The 20019-nt window shown below is 39.8% G+C and overlaps 1 protein-coding gene across 1 annotated transcript in view; it reads left to right on the plus strand.

Annotated features, from left to right (window-relative positions):
• The window catches only part of LOC149173783 (MLO-like protein 1), a 525125-nt gene that overhangs the window by 179168 nt on the left and 325938 nt on the right, over positions 1–20019 (plus strand). Inside the window, exons 4-6 of the mRNA XM_089424731.1 lie at positions 10514–10630; positions 10953–11013; positions 11238–11332. Of these exons, the coding sequence (XP_089280857.1) occupies positions 10514–10630; positions 10953–11013; positions 11238–11332 (273 nt within the window). The remainder of the gene's footprint in view (positions 1–10513; positions 10631–10952; positions 11014–11237; positions 11333–20019) is intronic.

The following is a 20019-nucleotide window of genomic DNA, read 5'->3' on the forward strand; positions in this document are numbered from 1 at the left end:
ATGACAATGAAAACAGTAAGTTATCAATGATATATTTATGGCAAAAATTTACCAAAATTTTTCCAAACTTGCCCTCATGAATTATAAAAACATTTCAGCCTATTGTGATGTGATTTCTGGAATTATATCAGATCTGATATACTTATTATAGCCAACAATTAAAATATGAAATAAGCTTAATGATGAATGCCCAACTGAAAAAATTAATTCCTTAATGTATTAGACAACTTAGGAACTAATTTTAGGTTAACCCACATGAAATTTTTCCACTGTTATATTTCAGAGTTTAGAAACAAAATTATTCAGAGATAACCATGACCCAAAATGTAGATGTAAGCCAAATTCTTGATACACATCAAACATAAATGACTTATTAATGTATTTATCAATTCTTTAGTTAATTTCAAACCACTTAGATGTGTTTTTCACCACTATTAGAAAAATATATGACTGTTGTAGCAAACAGTGAGGAAAAATATGGTTTAGATATCAAACCCTTAGGCCTCAGGCCTTGAAGATCATTTGCCCAAGTTGTCAAAAAAAATTTCAATATCTGAAACACAAATTTTTACCAAATTTTCTGCAAAAACCCGCCAATGATTAGCTTCAAAAAATTAAATATTCAGATTAGGAATGGAGCAAGGGGAATCTAGGGCCAATGAAAGCTAGCACTTGGGCTAGGAGAAGGTAGATTTGAGCTTAGGAGCCCCAAAACTTGAAACCCTTGCTCTGAAAAAATTATTTTGCTTCAGATCTTCAGATTTATTGCAAAATCTTTAATGGTTGGCCTTGTAAAATGATTTGGGATAAGAAATTGCCCTTCAGGGCCTAGATCTGTCTCAAAACCCCAAATTTGCTTGAAAAAATCTCAGATCTGAAGATTTACTTGGTTGATTTCTCAGATCTATTCCTGCAAACAATCTTTGAGCCCAGATCTTGCCCTTCGGGGTCTAGATCTAGCTCAGATTTGAAGATTTACTTGGTTGATTTCTCAGATCTATTCCTGCAAACAATCTTTGAGCCTAGATCTTGCCTTTCAGGGTCTAGATCTAACGCAGATCTGAAGATTTCCTTGGCTTATTTCTCAGATCTATTTCTGCACAAGTGAAAAGAGAAAAACCCAATACCCAATATGTACAAAAATAGAGAAAATCCCAAGAGCCCAAGTGTTAAAATTCAAAGTTATGTTACAAAATTTCAGATCTACACAAGTAAATAATAGATCTATACAAATAATTTACAGATCTATCAGATCTGGGGAGTATGAGTCCAACTCCGCTCAGAGATCTGAGGAGTATGAGTCCAACTCCGCTCCCAGATCTGATAATCTAAGGCTCTTAATAGCCAGATCTATCAAAATCTCCACAAAATATTTAAATTTTTTTGAAATTTTAGAGAGGTACTAGCCCAAAAACACACTGCATAAAAAAGATCATTGTTAGATAAATCCTGAGGCTTATATGAAATAGACTCTTCAGAAAATATGTGTTGAGAGTTAGCTGGTCCAACCGAAGACTATCTCCAAATGCTCAATGAGAACTTGAGAGATCTTCTGCAAACACTAGATCAACCATCAAATCAAGTAGAGAAATAGAACAACAATAAAATTCTAAAGAAATAGGGATACTTGCTACTTCAATCAAAATTAGAAATATTACCCTAGATCCACCAAACTGAATAAGATACCTTGTATTCAGATTATTTTAAGAGAGCTATTGATTGATAGTTTTCACATAATATTAAACATAAATTAAAACAATGTTACCATAAATTCATGAAGAGGAACACTACAACACATTGAAACCCCAAAGACTTTTGCTTTAATTCAAAGAGTATACAAGAGAGCTTGAGAGCTTAGTACACGATCCAGAGATCGAATGATCTCAACTGACAACTGACCTCCTATTTAAAGATAAATCTTCCAATGGCTAGTTCAAGTGATCGTTGTCAAAGTAATCTCGACTGTTGATGAAGATCAAAATTTCTTTTAATCCCATCTGTCGAAATTTTAATTATTGAGGAAATTTCAAAATTTTCAATTAAATGTATTTTAATTAATTCAAAAATTAAATTTTTGAATTGATTCCCTCAAAATTTTGACTTTGACTTAACCCCAGGGACCAAAGGCCTAAAACTTAGCAAAATAATCAATTTACCTTAGTCCCTAGGCCTTTTAAAATTTGAATTTTAAGGACGCACGAATTTTGCCTTTGGAAAATTGAAATTTACCTAGTACCTATAATTAATTAAATTTCTGGCTTAGGATTTTAATTAATTTTGGCCAGAAAATTTAATTAATTAACTTATGAGGGGATATATTATTTTTCTAATCCTAGACACTTTACATCATGATTTTTACATTTTTTACATCTCAAGGGGAAACACCCATTTACAATAGACCCTCACAGACTATGCAGTTCTGCGACACAAATATAATCTAGCAGATCAAGCAATTTGTAATAAAATAACCTAACCAAATAGTTAGGATTATTCCCAAATCAATTTTACATAGACTCGATCTAGAACACTAGGACTCCCCTAAGATCCTAGTGACAAAATCCATTCCGGCTTTGGGGTAAGGCTGAAGGAAAACTCTGCTGACCATCCGAGAATGGATCGGTGAGACAAAAAACCTCCCAGAATGTAAATCGTCACCAGAAAAATAGGTTTACCTAGGTGATTACATACACGACACAGATCTGTTGAGATTATTTACATTACACATATGCAGACTGGGTTTACATTATAAGATGATCCTCACGTTGATGATGATAGTTGGATGGCAGGAACACATTGATCAGGCGCTATCCCTTTTGCGAAAAAGGGGGTGTACTACTATGGGTCGTTGACACGTAGTGGTCAACAGGGGGTTTGCAATGTTTCCATTTGATTCTATCATGCGTGAGTGTATGAGATTGGCATTTGATCAAGAGCATGAAGCCCTTTAAGAACCTTGATGTTGGTGGCATTGATTGTTGAACTTTGTTGATGTTGGTGGTATTGATTGTTGAGCTCCTCTACCATGTCCTTAACAAGAATGCACCTTTCACTCAAAGGAAAACAACTGGTTAGGCATGCTAATATTTTTCTACCACATTATAAGGTTGAGGAGATGAACCCTTCACTCAAACCAAAATCATTTGTTAGGCATGTTAAACCTTTTCAATTTCTATCGTGTTATAAGGTTGAGCAATCCAAGTCTAAAGACTTTGAGCTAGATGATGTTTATGTATATCTTATTGAAGATGTTTATGTATTTCAAGTAGCGTTGAATCAATGATGAGTTTCATGAGTGACCATGTTGATCAATGATTTGTAGTTTTGATGTCTAATTTTGCTACTACTACTAAAGTTGTAGAAGAGTTTTAGGAGTCCTCAAACTCTGAGCCATGTTATATATGTAGCTCATGTTGATGATTTTTTGTCTAGTAGTAGTGATGAGTTTGATCATGATGAGGAGTGATCATCTTGTTGATCACTGATATGTAAACTTGTAGTAGGTCAGTGACCCATAGCTTAGAGCATTGTTTTCGGACTCTAGAGGCAATTTAGAGCCTCATTGATTATGTATTTTGTTGCAGATATGTATTGCACTCGATGCCAGTTTGATATATTCGCCTTTACATGGTATATAGATGAGAAAACCTTGCATATTTTGTTTCTATTGGCTTGGAATCATGGTTTTAAATCTTAAAAATAGTTTTTTCATTAAAAAATAATTATTTAATGTATTTTTTAAAAACCGGTTCGTTTAGACTTGACCAGTCCCGGTTCGAAACCCGGTTCATTAGGTGGACTAGTCTGGTCACCGGCTCCAGTTTTTAAAACATTGCTTACATCACCATCCTAACCCTTACAGATGGTCTACAAACAATTTCAATCCACTTGGAGACCCATGAGGACGTCCTTGTTCCCCTACACCCACGTGGGAGCACCACAGGTTCTTGCTTGGAAAACAAAGGGCCAACCCATTGTCCATTATGTTTGGAGTCCATTTGTACATCATGGCACCCCTTGGACTTCATTACACTCCTCAAAGGCCGAGCGACTCACTCTATTGATCATTAGACCATCTTGAGAGGCTTATTCTTATGTTATTGAGCTCTTTGGTAGGCTTGTCACCATAAATATTGTTATTATGCACATTATTTTATTTTAGGGGCTCAATTAAGCCAATTTAGCTAAATTGGATTCATTAGAGAGAGTATAAATAGAAGTGAGATGATTCATTTTGATCATCATTACTTGGATGGGGTTATCTTCTCTTGTGAGATTTTCGCTATCCTTCTTGGAGGACGAGTTCAGATGAATGGATGGATTTCGATGTTTGGATCTCTTTCATTTTGTCTTGTAGCTTCACCATTAGCATATGTTGATGATTGTATATCCTCTCTCTTACATGCAAGTGCTCTTTTAATGCTATTCTTGTTATTTACTTTTGTCACATGCATGTTGCGGGGATTTTCGCTATACTAGGCTGAAATTTATTGCTTTTCTTATGCGAAATTGTGGAATTTTGATCTTTTATAGCATTGCATCATATCATGGGCCATGTATGAATGGGTGAATGTTCCTAGAGATAATTAATGTTAAATACATCTCGATAAGTCTTCATTTATTGAAAATCGAAGTATAAAGTCCTTGCATCAGATGTTCTCATGCTTTAAATGTCATGCGAGGTTTTGTTGAAGGCCTCCTTGATTGGGTGAATTCTTCCCAAAACATAAATTCTCCTTGACTATATCTCTCCCAAGGCACAAGGCACTAATCCTCCATTGGTGATCATTTTCAACAGTTATTCTTTTCACCTCCCTCTTTTTCTAGGCCTAGCCTACATAAGCAACCTAGGGCATCAATTATGTCACAATCTAGCCATCCACACACTTTGATTTTTGGTCCACGACTGCATTGAGGTTTTCTCTAGAGGCTTTCCAAATTTGAAACAAATCCCATGGTGGACTCTTGAGATATAGCAAGCCCTAGCTCAAGGACCAGTTCTTGCCCTAAGTTTCCCTTGGCTAGTGTCCTCATTAGGATCATTGAATTCAAACCTCAAATAAAATTTGTCCTTTGATCTTCTTATCCTTCCTAATTAGGTCAAGCCCCTCATTGGGTGATCAACTCCATACCGTTGACCTAATTCTGGGTCCACTTGATCCTTTGTGGTTTCGCAACTTGTTGACTCCAATTCCACAAACATCACTTAGAAGCTAAGCATTCATAGGGCCTTTTGAGTCTAGGGGCTTCCTTGATAAGATATACTCTCTGTTGGGTTGTGTTATATTCTTTCCACGAATACTCCACGTGCGGGGGTAAGTTGCGTTGGGCGCTGCTGGGGGTTCACAGGGGGTGGCAACCCGCCCTGTACGTTGCGCCAGGCACTGTCAGGAATTTTTTTTTGACCCTATAGTAGGTGGGCGAACCCACCTATGGTTTTGTGCATGGATTTCGCACATGGTTTTGGGCATGATGGTTTTCTGTCCATGGTATTTTGTAGATTCGGTCAAGGGAACTACGATTATATTCTAATCTAGGGTTAATGGATTGGGGTTTATGGATGCTTCGACATGTATATATATGTATTGTAACATTGAAAGGAACATAATGAAAAATCAATCTGGTAGTCCCGGTTTTGGGATCCAAGGAAAAATCTCTGTGTATATTTGTTTTATGTTTTATGCTCTTGCCATTGTTTATTTTTTTGTTTTTAGAATTCGTATGTAGGTAATTTCTGTACGGGGTTAAAACCTACACTCTCAAACCCTAAACTCAAAGACCCTCTTAGCCCTTCCTAGAGAGCCTATCACCTTGCTTCCCGAGTAAGCAAACCATACAACTGATTCTCTCTTGTGAATAGGCCTTAGGAATCACTCATCCTTTCATTGATTTACTCATCTAGTGATTACCTTGATACTGGGTCTCCTCTCATCAGTGAAAGTCTATAAAGAGCAGGGAGCCTTAGCTGAGGTGACAGTGGGCTATCGCTCCATTGTTTCCCTCAACCTAGAAGTTTTTCTATAGGATCCCCTCCTAGGACCCCTAACAGTTTGAGCGATAACATTTTGGCACCGTTTCCGAGGACACAAAACATGTGTTTTGTTCCCGATACAACATTATTTATATATCATTTGGTGACTCCATTGAGAGAACGAATCCCTAGTTCATTGTACTTTAAGGTCAAAGCTTGTAGGGTGAAGCAAGCATTTTTCTAGGCCTCTTTTAATTCACCTTGGCGACTCCTACATAATTCACATGTATATCTCAATAGGATGTATCTCTTTGATGATTTTTTTGCTTTCGACATCACTAGCATCCCTGGGCACCCTAATCATGTCACAAGAATGATGGTACGTGGGGTACCCATATTTGATGGTGATCCACTCTCCGTAATTGATCATGAGGAAATATTTATGGTCCACCAAGATTTCCTTACACTATTGTTCACGAGCTCTCTCCATGGTCATAACTTATGGTCGCATAACAACAAACCTAGGAGCATCTCATCTATTGAGGAGTTCGTTGATGGCTTTCTTAGTCATTTTCATGTATGCCTCACATTAAGCATTCAAGAGGAAGCCTTCATCAAGCACCATCAAAACCTTGAAAATCTAAGTGATGAATGGGAGGAACATGATTCCTCCTTAGGTCCACGTGATGAAAAAGATGATTTTGAGAACACATGTGTTGGGGAGGATGAGTCTATGGAAAGCGAAGTTGAGGCTAGCCCTACCTTTCTCAAGGATATTACTCCTGAGGACTCTCCTTCAGAGAACCTTGGGAAAGGTGGTCCCATTAGCCCCTTGGAAGTTGACATTGCAGATTACATCCGTATTGAAAAAGGGAAATGGGAAATTGTTGCTTCTCAATTTGATTGTGCTCCCATTTATGACACTGACAAGGAGGATGAGGTTGAGATTGGTCCTCCCTTTCTCTCGGGCATTGTTTATGATGACATATCCATTGATACCCTTGGGAAGGAGAATTATCATTTTCCCTTGCATGAAAAGGGGCAGTTGGAGATGATTGATTCTCCTTTTAGGGGAGACCCTATCTCTGATACCATAGATGATGAAATCGATAAGGCCTTTGCTCCTACTTGTCCTCCTTATGATCCCATGTTCAAATCACTTGAGCATTTAGATTATGATTTTGAGGAAGAAAAATCCGTTGAATATAGTAGTTCACCCCCCTTTGCTTTTTTCTCTTATTCATCATTATGAGTCTTCCTCAGGTGATTCCCTCACCCCTTTTCATAGCTCCAATGACCATGGGCCCTTTTACCTACCTAGGTATCATGTTGAGGAAGAACCATCCACTAGATGCATCCCTCCTTCCCCCTCATACCCTCGGGTTTGTGAATACAATCACTCCATTGAGCAATTGATTTGCTGTCCCCTTCCGTGTTTCAAGTCTCCTTCTTCCTCACATCACAACCTTGTGGCACTTACAAAACATAATATTATAAGCAATGGTTGTGATAGGGAGATCTTGAGAGTGATCATTCATTCCACCATTATGTACAATGAGGAAAAAACCTGCACTTCTAGATTGACTTATTTTCTTTCTCCTAGGGCTTATTTTTATCTCGAATGGAGATTATATTTTCCCACCTCTTGCATTCGCTTTTGGATATGTATATTGATATGTTGGTTGCATTGCCTTTATGATTACACTTAGTATTAGCCTTACTATATGCATGTTAGTGTGGAATGCATTGCATGTTGATTTTTCGCATTAGAAATAACATCATATGATATTATCATGGTAGATTAGCTGCATTTAGATTAAACTTGCATTGAAAACAAATTTTCTTTCTTGTTGATTTATATGGCCTAATAGTATGCATGGGTGACCATAAGACACCACAAAAACACGCTGCTTCGTGTACTTGGTCTTTGATATGTGCAGGGAACAGGTCTCCGGTATCAAGAGATTGCTGGCGTTCTCATGCCCTCCCGTTCGAGTGCCTTTGCGCACTTTCCTGAGAGCTCATGTGCCAGTTGGAGCCAAATGTTACCCACCATCTGTGGGTAGTATGCATAGGAGATTTTTTTTTCTCCAAGATGGTCCTCAGCTGACAACCAACAACCCCTAGATAGCTCAATGTGCCATTTTTTCCGCCACCTGAGCCAACCATGTGGTCCCTCGCCCATCTGTTATGAATGTATGTTTGAAAGTGGGCCTCTCGACCCCAAAGGTATGGATTTTCATTGGTATAATCGAGTATTTTTTTGTACTTGACATGAACACTTTTGGGCATGGATTGGTGGGGGGGTTCAGAGGAAAGAGTGGGTTAGCTCTGTATTCTTGTCTCCATTGCTTGATTTCGTGGTTACCCTTGTATCCTAGTCCCATGGGATCTCCTTAACTGGCCATAGCTTTAGGGATGACCAGTGTTGCACGAAGCGCCCCCCCCGGTTCCAAGCCCCGAAGCGCGTCCCGTACGGAAGCGCCTAGGAAGCTTGGCCGGAAGCGCGCTTCCGAAATTTTTAGACGCTTCCTGGAAATTTGGAAGCGTTGGCGCTTCCGAAGCGCCGAAGCGCGCTTCGTACGGCGCTTCCCAGACGCTTCCCAGACGCTTCCAGGACGCTTCCAGAAAAGCTTCCGGAAAAGCATTTAGAAAATCGTTTTTTTTTCAATTTTTTTTTAAATTTTAGGTGAGTTTGCTTGTTGGGGGTGGGTCCACCTTGGGTTAGGGTGACAAATGAAAGCAAAAAAAAATATAAATATAGCAGATGCTCCCTCATGGTAATGTTAAATTCTTAAAGTAAAAGTGACATTCTCCTTTATTTTTCATTTTCATCCTTTTACTTAAATTTTTAACATTACCATGAAATGACTCAGAATGTTTGAGAGTGGTTCCAGCCTCATTGGACTTCATATGGAGAAAATAGAATTTCATATCCTATTCAAAATTCAGCAGACTTAACAGTTTTCAGGTATTCAGGATGAATGGGATTGTGGCATTTCATTAGATTATATCAAGTATGAAGGTATGCGATTAGCATTTAATCAAGAGCACCAAGCCCTATATGTACCCTGGTGTTGGTGGTGTTAATTGTTGAACTCCTTTGTCACGCGGCACACCCTTAGCAAAAAATTACCTTTCAATCAAGTCAAAATCATCGATCAAACATGTTAAGCTTTTTCTACCATATTTTAAGTCTTGAATTAGGTAGTTTGATCAAAATTGGGCAATGTTGACTAATATCCCTAGACAATCGAGGTAGAGGCAAAGGCTAGACAAGAGGAGAAGAATCTAGATTCTAGATCATTAATGTACAATGGATGTTATATCTATCTTGATTTATGCAAAAATATGCATGTTTTCATGTCTTCTACAATTAATTTGGTATTTGGAATGTTTGTTTTGAGTATAAATGCAAAAAAAAATATATATATAGCAGACGCTTCCGCGGACGCTTCGCTTCCTAGACTTTTGGAAAATGACGCTTCCACGCTTCCGCTTCCGCTTCCGCGCTTCCGCTTCGCTCCCGCTTCGTGCAACATTGGGGATGACAGTACATAGGAAATCCCGATTTTGTTTGTATGGTCTTGCTTCCCGATACCACCTACATTACTCCCCTACCACTCATTTTAGCGCTATTCATCTTTCTTCCCATTCGGGTCCACATGTGTCCACCTTATTTTTTAGAGAAATAAACTCATATGTCCTTGTCTCTTAGACCCGATAAGCCCAATGTTATTTAAGCACTGATGTTGCTTTCCAACCACTCAAAATTCTTCAAATTTTATATGAAATTTGCATTGAAAATATTACAATCCAGACTTTATATAGGTCTAAAAATAATCTTGTATGCACGATTTTCCTTAGATTTATCCATTTCATTTAAATCTTAAATCCCTTATTAAATTTCTGAATATTAAATAAAATCTCACTTGAGTCTAAGTAACCAATCTTTTGCCAACCTTAGACTACTTTAGGGATTCTTCCCTTGGGTTGGAGAATAGCCAACCTAAAGAGTGGGAGTGGGTTTTGGTGACAACGGATAACCCATCCAAGTTGCCCTTAGGTCTTAACCTTGTGAGTTAGGACATTGAATACCTTGGGTGGGGGTTTGAATGGTAACGCTAATAATTTTTTATTAGAAAAACAATAATTTTGTTTTTCAGCAAGAAGAGGCTATATTTTTCTATTTTTGTGTGCGAAAGGTTCTTTTGAATTTTGTCTCAATCAGAATTATGTTTCTTATGCTTCTATAGTAAGATGCATCACTAGAAGAATCATGCAGACAAAATGTTCATGTCATTTTGTTTTGCTAGTGAAAAATATATTCATGTTTACGGCCATTGGTGTTTATAAAATCAAGATATACTGTAAAGTATTATGATAGATAAGAGCAAAAATGAATGTGGCTATAGATAGCTATCTATTAGATGGCGTTCTTGAAAAGAGTGTGATTATAGATGATTAATTAAGTAATTGATATTTTGAATATATATTTATTATTTTATAATTTTAACCATGAACAATTTTTGAATTTGTTCTCAGGGAAAGAAACCTTTCTTGTCCATAGAAGCAATGCATGAGTTGCATATCTTCATATTTGTTCTGGCTGTCGTCTATGTGCTATTTTCTGTTATGACCACACTTCTGGGAATTGCAAAGGTGAGCTGCAGATTTACTGGCAAGGTGGACTCTCGTGAAAAATAGGAGAGTATTATGTTTACATGGCCATCGATAGAAATGCAATGACATTATAATAACGTCGGATTGACAAAAATAAGTCAATGGGACTTGTGGTGCCATCCTTGATAATATCATTAAGGAGTGCCTATAGCATCTCCTAACTAGTTTTAATATATAGTTAAGGATAGAGCTATGGCATAGATATATGCTGAAATAGTTCACATGATTTAGTGCGAGTATCTTGCATACATTTGTTTCAGTTTCCCTTTCTAGCTTTTTCACAAAATCCTTTTTTCTTTAGGTCCGCACATGGGGGTCCTGGGAGAAAGGCGTTCGACCAAATAGATTCAATCCAAAAAACGGCAAGTCATAAATTCTGTTCTTTGCTATTCCATTGAATTAGAAGAAATCAAAGGTTTGCTTATATCAGGGAGATAATATTTGATTACTCAATGAAATTCAACTCATTGATCTGGCTAATGTTAGTCTTCATTAAACACCGTTGCTTCTGATCGATGGAATAATCTTCATACATAGGTGCGACAGATGATATAGTGAAATTCATCACTGTTATCTGTGGATGCAGCTACGAAGAAACATTTCATCCGTGTTGCACATCATGATTTTGTCAAGAACCATGCTATGGGGATATGGGGAAAGTCAGCTTTACTAAGTTGGATGGTATGCCTGTTACCATCTTATCCATAACCTTCTTATTTATGCAAGGTTTTGAATAGGTAGCTAGTTTTATAATCTATAATAATTTCTGTAATTAAAAAAATTTCGCCGCTTGTTTTAGAATTGTACGTGTATAATCTAAAACTATATTTTGTTAATTCACCCATGGATACTACATATTCTTAGGCCTGCTAATAAACTCCTGACACAATAGTTTTCTCAGTTTCTGTCTGTAGGTTATGTGATAAAGCAATATGCTGTCCAGAAAGAGGAAATGGTAGAACATGTGATCTGATTATCTAGTTTGAAATTCTGAGAAAACTTTAGCTTAACCAATGCAATATAAAATGATTAATGGCTCCTTACTAAGTGCAATTTATGCGGGAATCACTTTCCAAGTTTGGGTGTTCTTAGAAGGAGCTCCTTGGCTATAGACCACTCTTAAGATAAGATAATTTTATTAATGTCCAATGAATGACCACAAAAGTAGGACAATGGTACTAAAGAATATATCCAATATGAATACAATGTGGGAGTGCAAGCCTCGTAGAGAATGGCGAAAATAACATAAAGAAAGAAAGAAAGAAACCTATTGTTGTAAATCCTCAAAGATAAAACACTTATTTATAATTGTGACAAAGGATTTGATGGGGAACAAGTCCAAGAGCAATTCAATTGCAAGAAAGATTGTTCTGTTTCAGAGGGAGAATGGCAAGCCAATTCCTATTCATGATGTGTTGCATGTGGGCATGAACCTAATTTTCGTATCTATCATTCAGGATAAAGGGTACGGTTTACTTTTCAGAGGGGGTTTAGGTGCTAATTAGGCACAAGGATTGGAGATCACCCATAGCGAATGGAGTCAAGAGCGGCCGGTTTTACAAGTTGCAGATGGATACTCCTAAGGCATTGGTTAGCAGCGGTAATCCTAGAGATCAAGGGGAGCTATAGCATAGGAGGGTGGGCCATATACATCATGGAGCACTTAGATTGCTTTGTGAGATAGTGAAAAGTGTTATGGAGGTGAGCATAGAGCATAGAGCATGATGATGTATTCAAGGGATGTGTGTTGGGGAAGTTTGCAAAAACAACTTTTCCAAGGAGTGACACTAGATCCAAGGGTGTTCTTGATCTAGTGCATTCAAATATATGTGGAGTCAAACTAGGGGATGCGAGTTCAGGATGTATTGCTTGTGCCAGAACTCAAATATAATGCGATCTCTGTCTTAGCGATCGCGCAGAAGGGGTTTGAGGTGATGTTCCAGGATGGGAAAGCGAGACTTTGGCCTAGAGGCTCTAACTCCACAGGTTTTGTGATTGGAGTTAGAGAGTATGGTCTATACACGCTGATAGGAAAGCCTATAGATCAAGGAAAGAAGTAGAACTAGGTACAAGTTCTAGAGAAGCAAGTGCAGGTTTTATAGGAGTAGGTACAAGTTCTAGAGGCTCATAGGGAGTCGAGTTGTAGAGGGAGTTTGCAAGTTCATTGGGAGACTTTGCAGCCCAAGAGGTGCGTGTGGTTAGTGGGGAGCAAGGGTGGTGCTACATCTACCAAGAAGGAATGATGGAGAGAGTAGAAAACATTTCAACAGAAGAAGAAGAAGTAGGAGGCTTCTAGTGACGGTGACACTTCCGAGAGAGGTGTAGTCCATGCTACAGGGATTGTTGTAGTTATGGGTGTCAGGAGTTGGGTGAGTGTTGTGAGCAGTGACAATGATGATGATGAGTTACTTCCTAATCTTGGAAGTGTCTCCCTCACTAAGAGGGAGTGTTGAGATTTGGTAGCTTGGGAGGTACTCCAAGCCCTAGGGTTCGAGGTTTGGAGGTTGGAGCACCACAAAAGTGATTTGTGGGATTGGAACCCAAGGTGTGGGCTTTGCTCCCAAGCTTGTGGGTGTGAGACCATGAGGCATTTAAGTGATTTGACACATCAAGGTGTTAGAGGACCCTTAAAGGAGAAAGGGGCAGCGAAAATCACTCAAATCTGAAGTGTGTATCATGATATATTAATTTTTATATGTGGCTGTTGGGTTTGCACATGTATTGTTCAGGTCGGCTAGAGTATTTACAAGCCTTTTGTCATGTTTTCAAGCCCACAAGGGTAGTTTGATGAAGCCCTTGAAAAAGATATAAATACAAGTGAATTGTGGGGGCATATGTTGATTTGGGGTAGCATTAGATGTGCTCTAGCCATGAAATTTGGTGGAGAGGTTGGGGCACATAAGATCTCCAATACCCAGAAAGGGTTTGGGTAGATTCTAAACAGATCAGGAGATATTAAAATAATTAATATTTTTAATGGAGTCCCTAAGTCTAAACTTAGGGAAGATAAAATATTAATGTGTATTAATATGAATTTGTGTTAGAATGGTCCAAAAGATATGGATCAAGCCAAATCTAATTTTAGTTGTTGATTAGGGACTTAATGTCGGCCGTTGAGATGTCAACAGAAAAGATAGAAGAGGAGGTTTGAGGGGCACTTGGAGAATACACTGAGGGAGACTAGTCAGTTCAATTTCTTGAGCGGGGTTTGCTGAAAAATTGAACCAATGGTCTAGAGAGCAGTCAGGAGGTAGCAAGTACGGAATAGAGAGACGGGAGATCAGCGCAGAAGAGGCAGACACAGAGCCAGAGGAAGCCACACAAAGGTAGCAGAGATTGCGCAGAGCTAGAAGGGCCTGCGTCATCCACGCAGAGGCTACAGGAGTGATGCAGAAGCCCAGAGAGGCTGCGCAGAGCCTCAGTAAGCTGACACAGAGGGTTTCAGGCTATAGCAGAGGTCAGTAGTGTCTACGCTGGGTTTAGAAAAGTGCTGGAAGTTTGTCTATCTGTGGGTAAGCCAGTTTGGTACCCTGCTGTAGAAGAAAATCGTTGAATAATAAAATCCTCCCTTGTTGCACCGGTTTTCCCACATTGGGTTTTTCTAGGGACATTAGTCCAAAATAACTATGTCAATGTGTGCATATGTTTGTTTCTGTATTACGGTGTGATATCTGCAGCAGTATTTATTTTAATGTTTGTTGAAGTAATTTCATGAATAACTTATGATGAAATAAGTAGGAAAAATAAATCAGTTGCTGCAGTGATAGAATTTTCACATGATATCAGAGGAAGTAATCAGAGACAAAAAGGGAAAATCAGTTATGGGTCGAGACCACGATGCAGAGGCATCCACCTCAGGAGACTCACGAAGATTTTCAGAAGATTTCACAAGAGAGAGATTTCAATTTCTCTATGTTGGCTTCCAGGTTGGAAGAAGAAGTGGCATGCATGACTAGTGCTGCATCATCAGAGGTATGGTATATAGACAATGGAGCCTCGTGGCATATGACGGGAATCAGAGAGTGTTTCTTAGAATATTGAGTAGAGAAGTTGAACTTTTAGATCACCATGGGGAACAAGGCGAAGTGTACTCCAGTAGAAAAGGGTACCATAGTTTTTCAGACAGAATCGGGAGAGCGGTTCCGTGCCATAAATGTGCTGCATGTGCCAGGATTGGGGATGAACTTACTTTTCGTGTCAGAACTACAAGGCAAGGGCTATGACGTCTACTTCATCAAGGAAAAAGTATACGTCAAACACCCGAGCTGGAAAAAGAAAGTGCAGATCAGGATCAAAAGTAATCGGTTGTACAGATTACAACTAGAATCTCCAATGGCACTAATAGGCAGTCATGGGGACAAAGACTTGAACGAACTATTGCATAGAAGGATGGGTCACTTGCAGCATGGAGCTCTGAGAATTCTCAGGAGCACTGTAACAGGAGTTCCGGATTTTAGTACGGAACGAGATGATGTATGTAGGGGGTGCGCTCTAGGAAAGTATGCCAAGGCGACATTTCCTAGGAGCAACCACAGGGCCAAGAGCGTACTAAGATTGATACACTTAGATATCTGCGGACCTATGTCCATCAAAACTGTTAGCAGTGCCGAGTATTTCCTTACCTTCATTGATGACCACTCGAGGAAAACATGGATCAATTTTCTGAAAACGAAGGATGAGGTTTTCTGTTGATTCAAGGAGTTCAAGGCTCTAGTGGAGAATCTGATAGGTAAGAAAATAAAAGTCTTGCGCTCAGATAATGGTGGAGAATATGTCGATAAGGACTTCACTGATTATTACGCTAAGGAGGGCATCAGAAGAGAGTGGACAACTCCCTACAACCCGGAGCAGAATGGGGTGGTAGAAAGGAAAAATAGGACTATTGTAAAAGCAGCTAAGGCCATGCTGTATGATCAGGATATGCCAAAATTCCTGTGGGCAGAAGCATGCAACACAACTGTCTACGTTTAGAACAGGACTCCTCACCGGGCATTGGGCAAGATTACTCCAGAAAATGTCTTCACTGGAAAGACACTTGAAGTCAATCATTTCAGGATATTTGGGAGTTTGGCATATTGTCGCATACCCAAAGAAAAGAGGAAGAAGCTAGATTAGATTGCAGAAAAGGGCTATCTGGCAAGATATAGCGAGAATCCTAAGGCATACAGGATCTATCTTCCAGGGAGTAGGAAGGTTGTAGTACGACGAGATGTAAAGTTCATGGAGGACAAAGCTTTCAGAAGATCTCGCGAAATGCCTTCCAAGGAGCAGTTGAAAGAGGATCCGTTGGTCATGCCTCTTCAACCAACAGAAGTGAAGAATCCTTCCTCAGATTAGGAAGATTCTCAGGATGAGGAAGAGGAGCGAACAAAAGCACCTATTGGCAGCAGAAGAACTAGCAGGGAACTTCGTCAGATTCTGCGTGATTCAGAGAACTTTATCGGAGAGCCAAGGAATAATAAAAGGGAGCGAAAACAACCAGACAGGTATCAGGTGTTAGTAGCTCAGGATGGAGAGCCTGCCAGCTTCATGGAGGCAGCTGAGCATCATGTTTGGCTAGATGCGATGGTGGAGGAGTATAACTCCATAATGGTAAACGATGTTTGGGAGGTGGTGTCAAGGCCTCAAGACATATCTGTGGTAGGTTCAAGATGGATCTACAAGATCAAATATGCTGCGGACGACAGTATTGAAAAATACAAGTTCAGGTTTGTGGCTAAGGGGTATGCTGAAAAGGAAGGGATTGACTATGAGGAAACCTTCGCCCCGGTAGCCAGGTATACATCTATTAGGACCGTGATATCTCTTGCAGCCCAGATGGGATGGGAGATCCATCAGATGGATGTCAAGACGACATTTTTGAATGGGGTAATAGAAGAAGAAGTATACATTGAACAACTAGAGGGCTTTGAAACTCATGAGAAGAAGTCTCATGTATGCAGACTGAAGAAAGCCTTGTATGGGCTGAAGTAGGCACCAAGAGTGTGGTATGGTCGAATAGATGGCTACTTGCAGAAGATGGGGTTTGTCAAGAGTGATGCGGATCCGAATCTCTACTATCTGGTCATAGAGAGCGAGCCACTTATCTTAGTATTATATGTGGATGATGTCTTCTTGACAGGATCATCCAAACTCATTGAAGACTGAAAGAAGAATCTAGCCACAGAGTTAGATATGAAGGATCTGGGATGAATGCATTATTTCCTAGGGGTGGAAGTTTGGTAGCAGAAAGGAGAAATCTTCATTGGGTAAGGAAGGTATGCTACAGAAATCCTGAAAAGGTTCGGGATGGGAGACTATAGACCTATGGCTATGCCAATGATCACTAATTGGAAGAAGATTGATGCATGAGAAGACAAGGAAGTTGATCCCACCCTATACAGACAGCTCATAGGGTCCCTGATGTATCTATTCAATACCAGGTCAGATATTTGCTACGCTGTCAACACCCTCAGTCAGTTCATGGTGGAACCAAAGAGGGCTCACTGGGCAGCAGCCAAGCACGTTCTTAGGTATTTACAGGGAACAATTGATTATGGGCTCTTGTACAACAAGGGGAAGGATATCAGGTTGAGTGGATTTACTGATGCAGATTGGGCAAGAAGTTCAGTGGATCAGAAAGTACCTCTAGGTACTGTTTCAACATTGGATCAGGAATAACCTCCTGGTGCAGTAGGAAACAGAAGTCCGTGGCTCTGAGCTCGTTTGAGGCAAAATATATGGCAGCAAGCACGGCTTTGTGTGAGGCCATATGGCTTAGAAAACTACTGGTAAACCTATTCAGAAGAAATATGGAGGCGACCAGGATCATGTGTGATAATCAGAGTTGCATCAAAATCTAAAAATCCAATATTTCATGATAGGTCAAAGCATATTGATATCCGGTGTCACTTTGTCAGAGATTGTATCCAACGAGGAGCTATACAGTTGGGCTACACTCCTACAGGGAACAAGTCGCAAATATCCTCACCAAGGCCCTTGGAAAGTCAAAATTTGACTACTTCAAGGAAAAGATGGGGATGATAAAGAACCCCTTTCAGAAGTAGTGTGTTAGCAGCACGAACGAAGAGGGAGTTGTAGTGTTGGGAGAAAGGACCAACAACAACACAAATGTAGAGGGAGTTGCAGTGCAGATGCAGTGTTGGGAGAAAAGACCAACAACAACACAAATGCAAAGGAAGTTGCAGTGCGGATGCAGTGTTGGGAGAAAGGACCAGCAACAACGCGGATGTAGAGGGCGCTGTCGTACAGATGCAGCAATGGCAGTAGTAGGGTCATGGGCAACAGTACAGGAGGCAACAATGCAGAGGATGTTGGGCAGGAAGGCCTAGCATCAGCACAGGTACCGATGCCGGATGATCAGAGTAATAATCAGTGAGGAGTATTGCTAGAGCACAATCCTCGCTAAGAGGGAGTGTTGATTTGGGGTAGCATCGGATGTGCTATAACCACAAAATTTGGTGGAGAGGTTGGGGCACATAAGATCTCCAATACCTAGAAAGGTTTTGGGCAGATTCTAAACAGATCAAGAGATATTAAAATAAGTAATATTTTTAATGGAGTCCCTAAGTCTAAACTTAGGGAAGATAAAATATTAATGTGTATTAATATGAATCTATGTTAGAATGGTCCAAAAGACATGGATCAAGCCAGATCTAATCTTAGCCGTTGATTAGGGACTTAATCTCGGCCATTGAGATGTCAACATAAAAGGTATAAGAGGAGGCTTGAGGGGCACATGGAGAATACACTGAGGGAGACTAGTCAGTTCAATTTCTGGACCGGGGTTCACTAAGAAATTGAACTAGTGGTTCGGAGAACAGTCAGGAGGCAGCAAGTATGGAACAGAGAGACGAGAGATCAACACAGAAGAGGCAAACACAGAGCCAGAGGAAGCCACGCAGAGGCAGCAGAGACTATGCAGAGCCAGAAGGGCCTGTGTCATCCACACAAAGACTGCAGGAGTGATGCAGAAGCCCAGAGAGGCTGCGCAGAGCCTCAGTAGGCTGACGTAGCGAGTTTCAGGCTGACACAGAGGGTTTCATGCTATAACAGAGGCTAGTAGGGCCTACGCTAGGTTTAGAAAAGTGCTGGAAGTTTGTCTCTCTGTGGGTAAGCCAGTTTGGCACCCTGTTGTACAAGAAAATTGTTGAATAATAAAATCCTCCCTTGTTGCACTGGTTTTCCCACATTGGGTTTTTCCGGAGACATTAGTCCAAAATAACTGTGTCGATGCGGGCATATGTTTGTTTCTGTATTACGATGTGATATCTGCAGTAGTATTTATTTTAATGTTTGTTGAAGTAATTTCATGAATAACTTATGATGAAATAAGTAGGAAAAGTAAATCAGTTGCTGCAGTGATAGAATTTTCACAGCATAAACACACATCCAAGTGCATCATTAATAGATTACACATCAACTGTGGTAGTCGTAGCTCAAACAAGGAGGTCGAGGTTGGAAAAGAAGACTTTTGAGGTATGGTTTTGTCCCTTGATGGACTAAGATGGCTGCTAGGAGTGGTAGGTTGAAGGAGCTCGAGGTTTGGCCAACCAAGAGCAGTTTGGTATAACTCGTGTTCATTGTTGGAGAAGCGACTTTTGATGATGATAGGTGGAAACCCTCTTGCCCTAGGTTAGTCTTCATTGGAGCAACGCAGGAAGACTATAGTGGGAAGAAAAGCCAAAAGAGCTAAGGAGCAGTAGTGGGCATAAGTTTTAAAGTGTTGTGGCCTTGAAGGATGAAGGAGCGACTAGTGAGCGTGAAGACCCTATGTGTTGGTTGTAGATGGTCTTATGATCAACTAGAGGGCAAATTGGAGAGCCAAGTTCAGTGGCCTAAAGGAGTTGGTGCATTAATTGAGGCAAATGTTGCAGAACGAAAGCAAAGGACCCGTAGTGCATAGGATATGGCAAAGCAACTTTGATTGTATGCTACATCAACTACTTTGTTAGTGTATCTTGTATTTTGTATTCTTGTACTAGTGGATGTATGAGGGCCATTATCCCTTGCACGAGAGCCCTAGACTGTTGTATTACCAATTTGATTAATATAACGAAGTTGGGTTTTATACATTTTTAAAAAGTTGCGTATATTTTGTGCACTATTAGATTTACTGTTGGATAATATTCCGCTGTGTAATGTAGTACTAGACATGTTGTGATACTTGGGTTTGGTAGTGTCAGTGATTTAAGATTCTATCCTAGACTCCAGTATCGTGGAAAAACAATAGAAGAGAGCTTTGTATGGGCTCAAGTAGGCTCCCAGGGTGTGGTATGAGCGCATTGATAAATACTTGTAGGGAATGGGCTTCGTAAAGAGTGACGCAAATGCTAACCTCTATTACTTGGTAATTGGAGGTGAGGTTC

The sequence above is a fragment of the Pinus tabuliformis genome, chromosome 4_2 (genome assembly GCF_031772625.1).
Source record: "Pinus tabuliformis cultivar Carrire ecotype Pingquan chromosome 4_2, CPIR1, whole genome shotgun sequence".
In the NCBI taxonomy this organism is placed as follows: Eukaryota; Viridiplantae; Streptophyta; class Pinopsida; order Pinales; family Pinaceae; genus Pinus; species Pinus tabuliformis.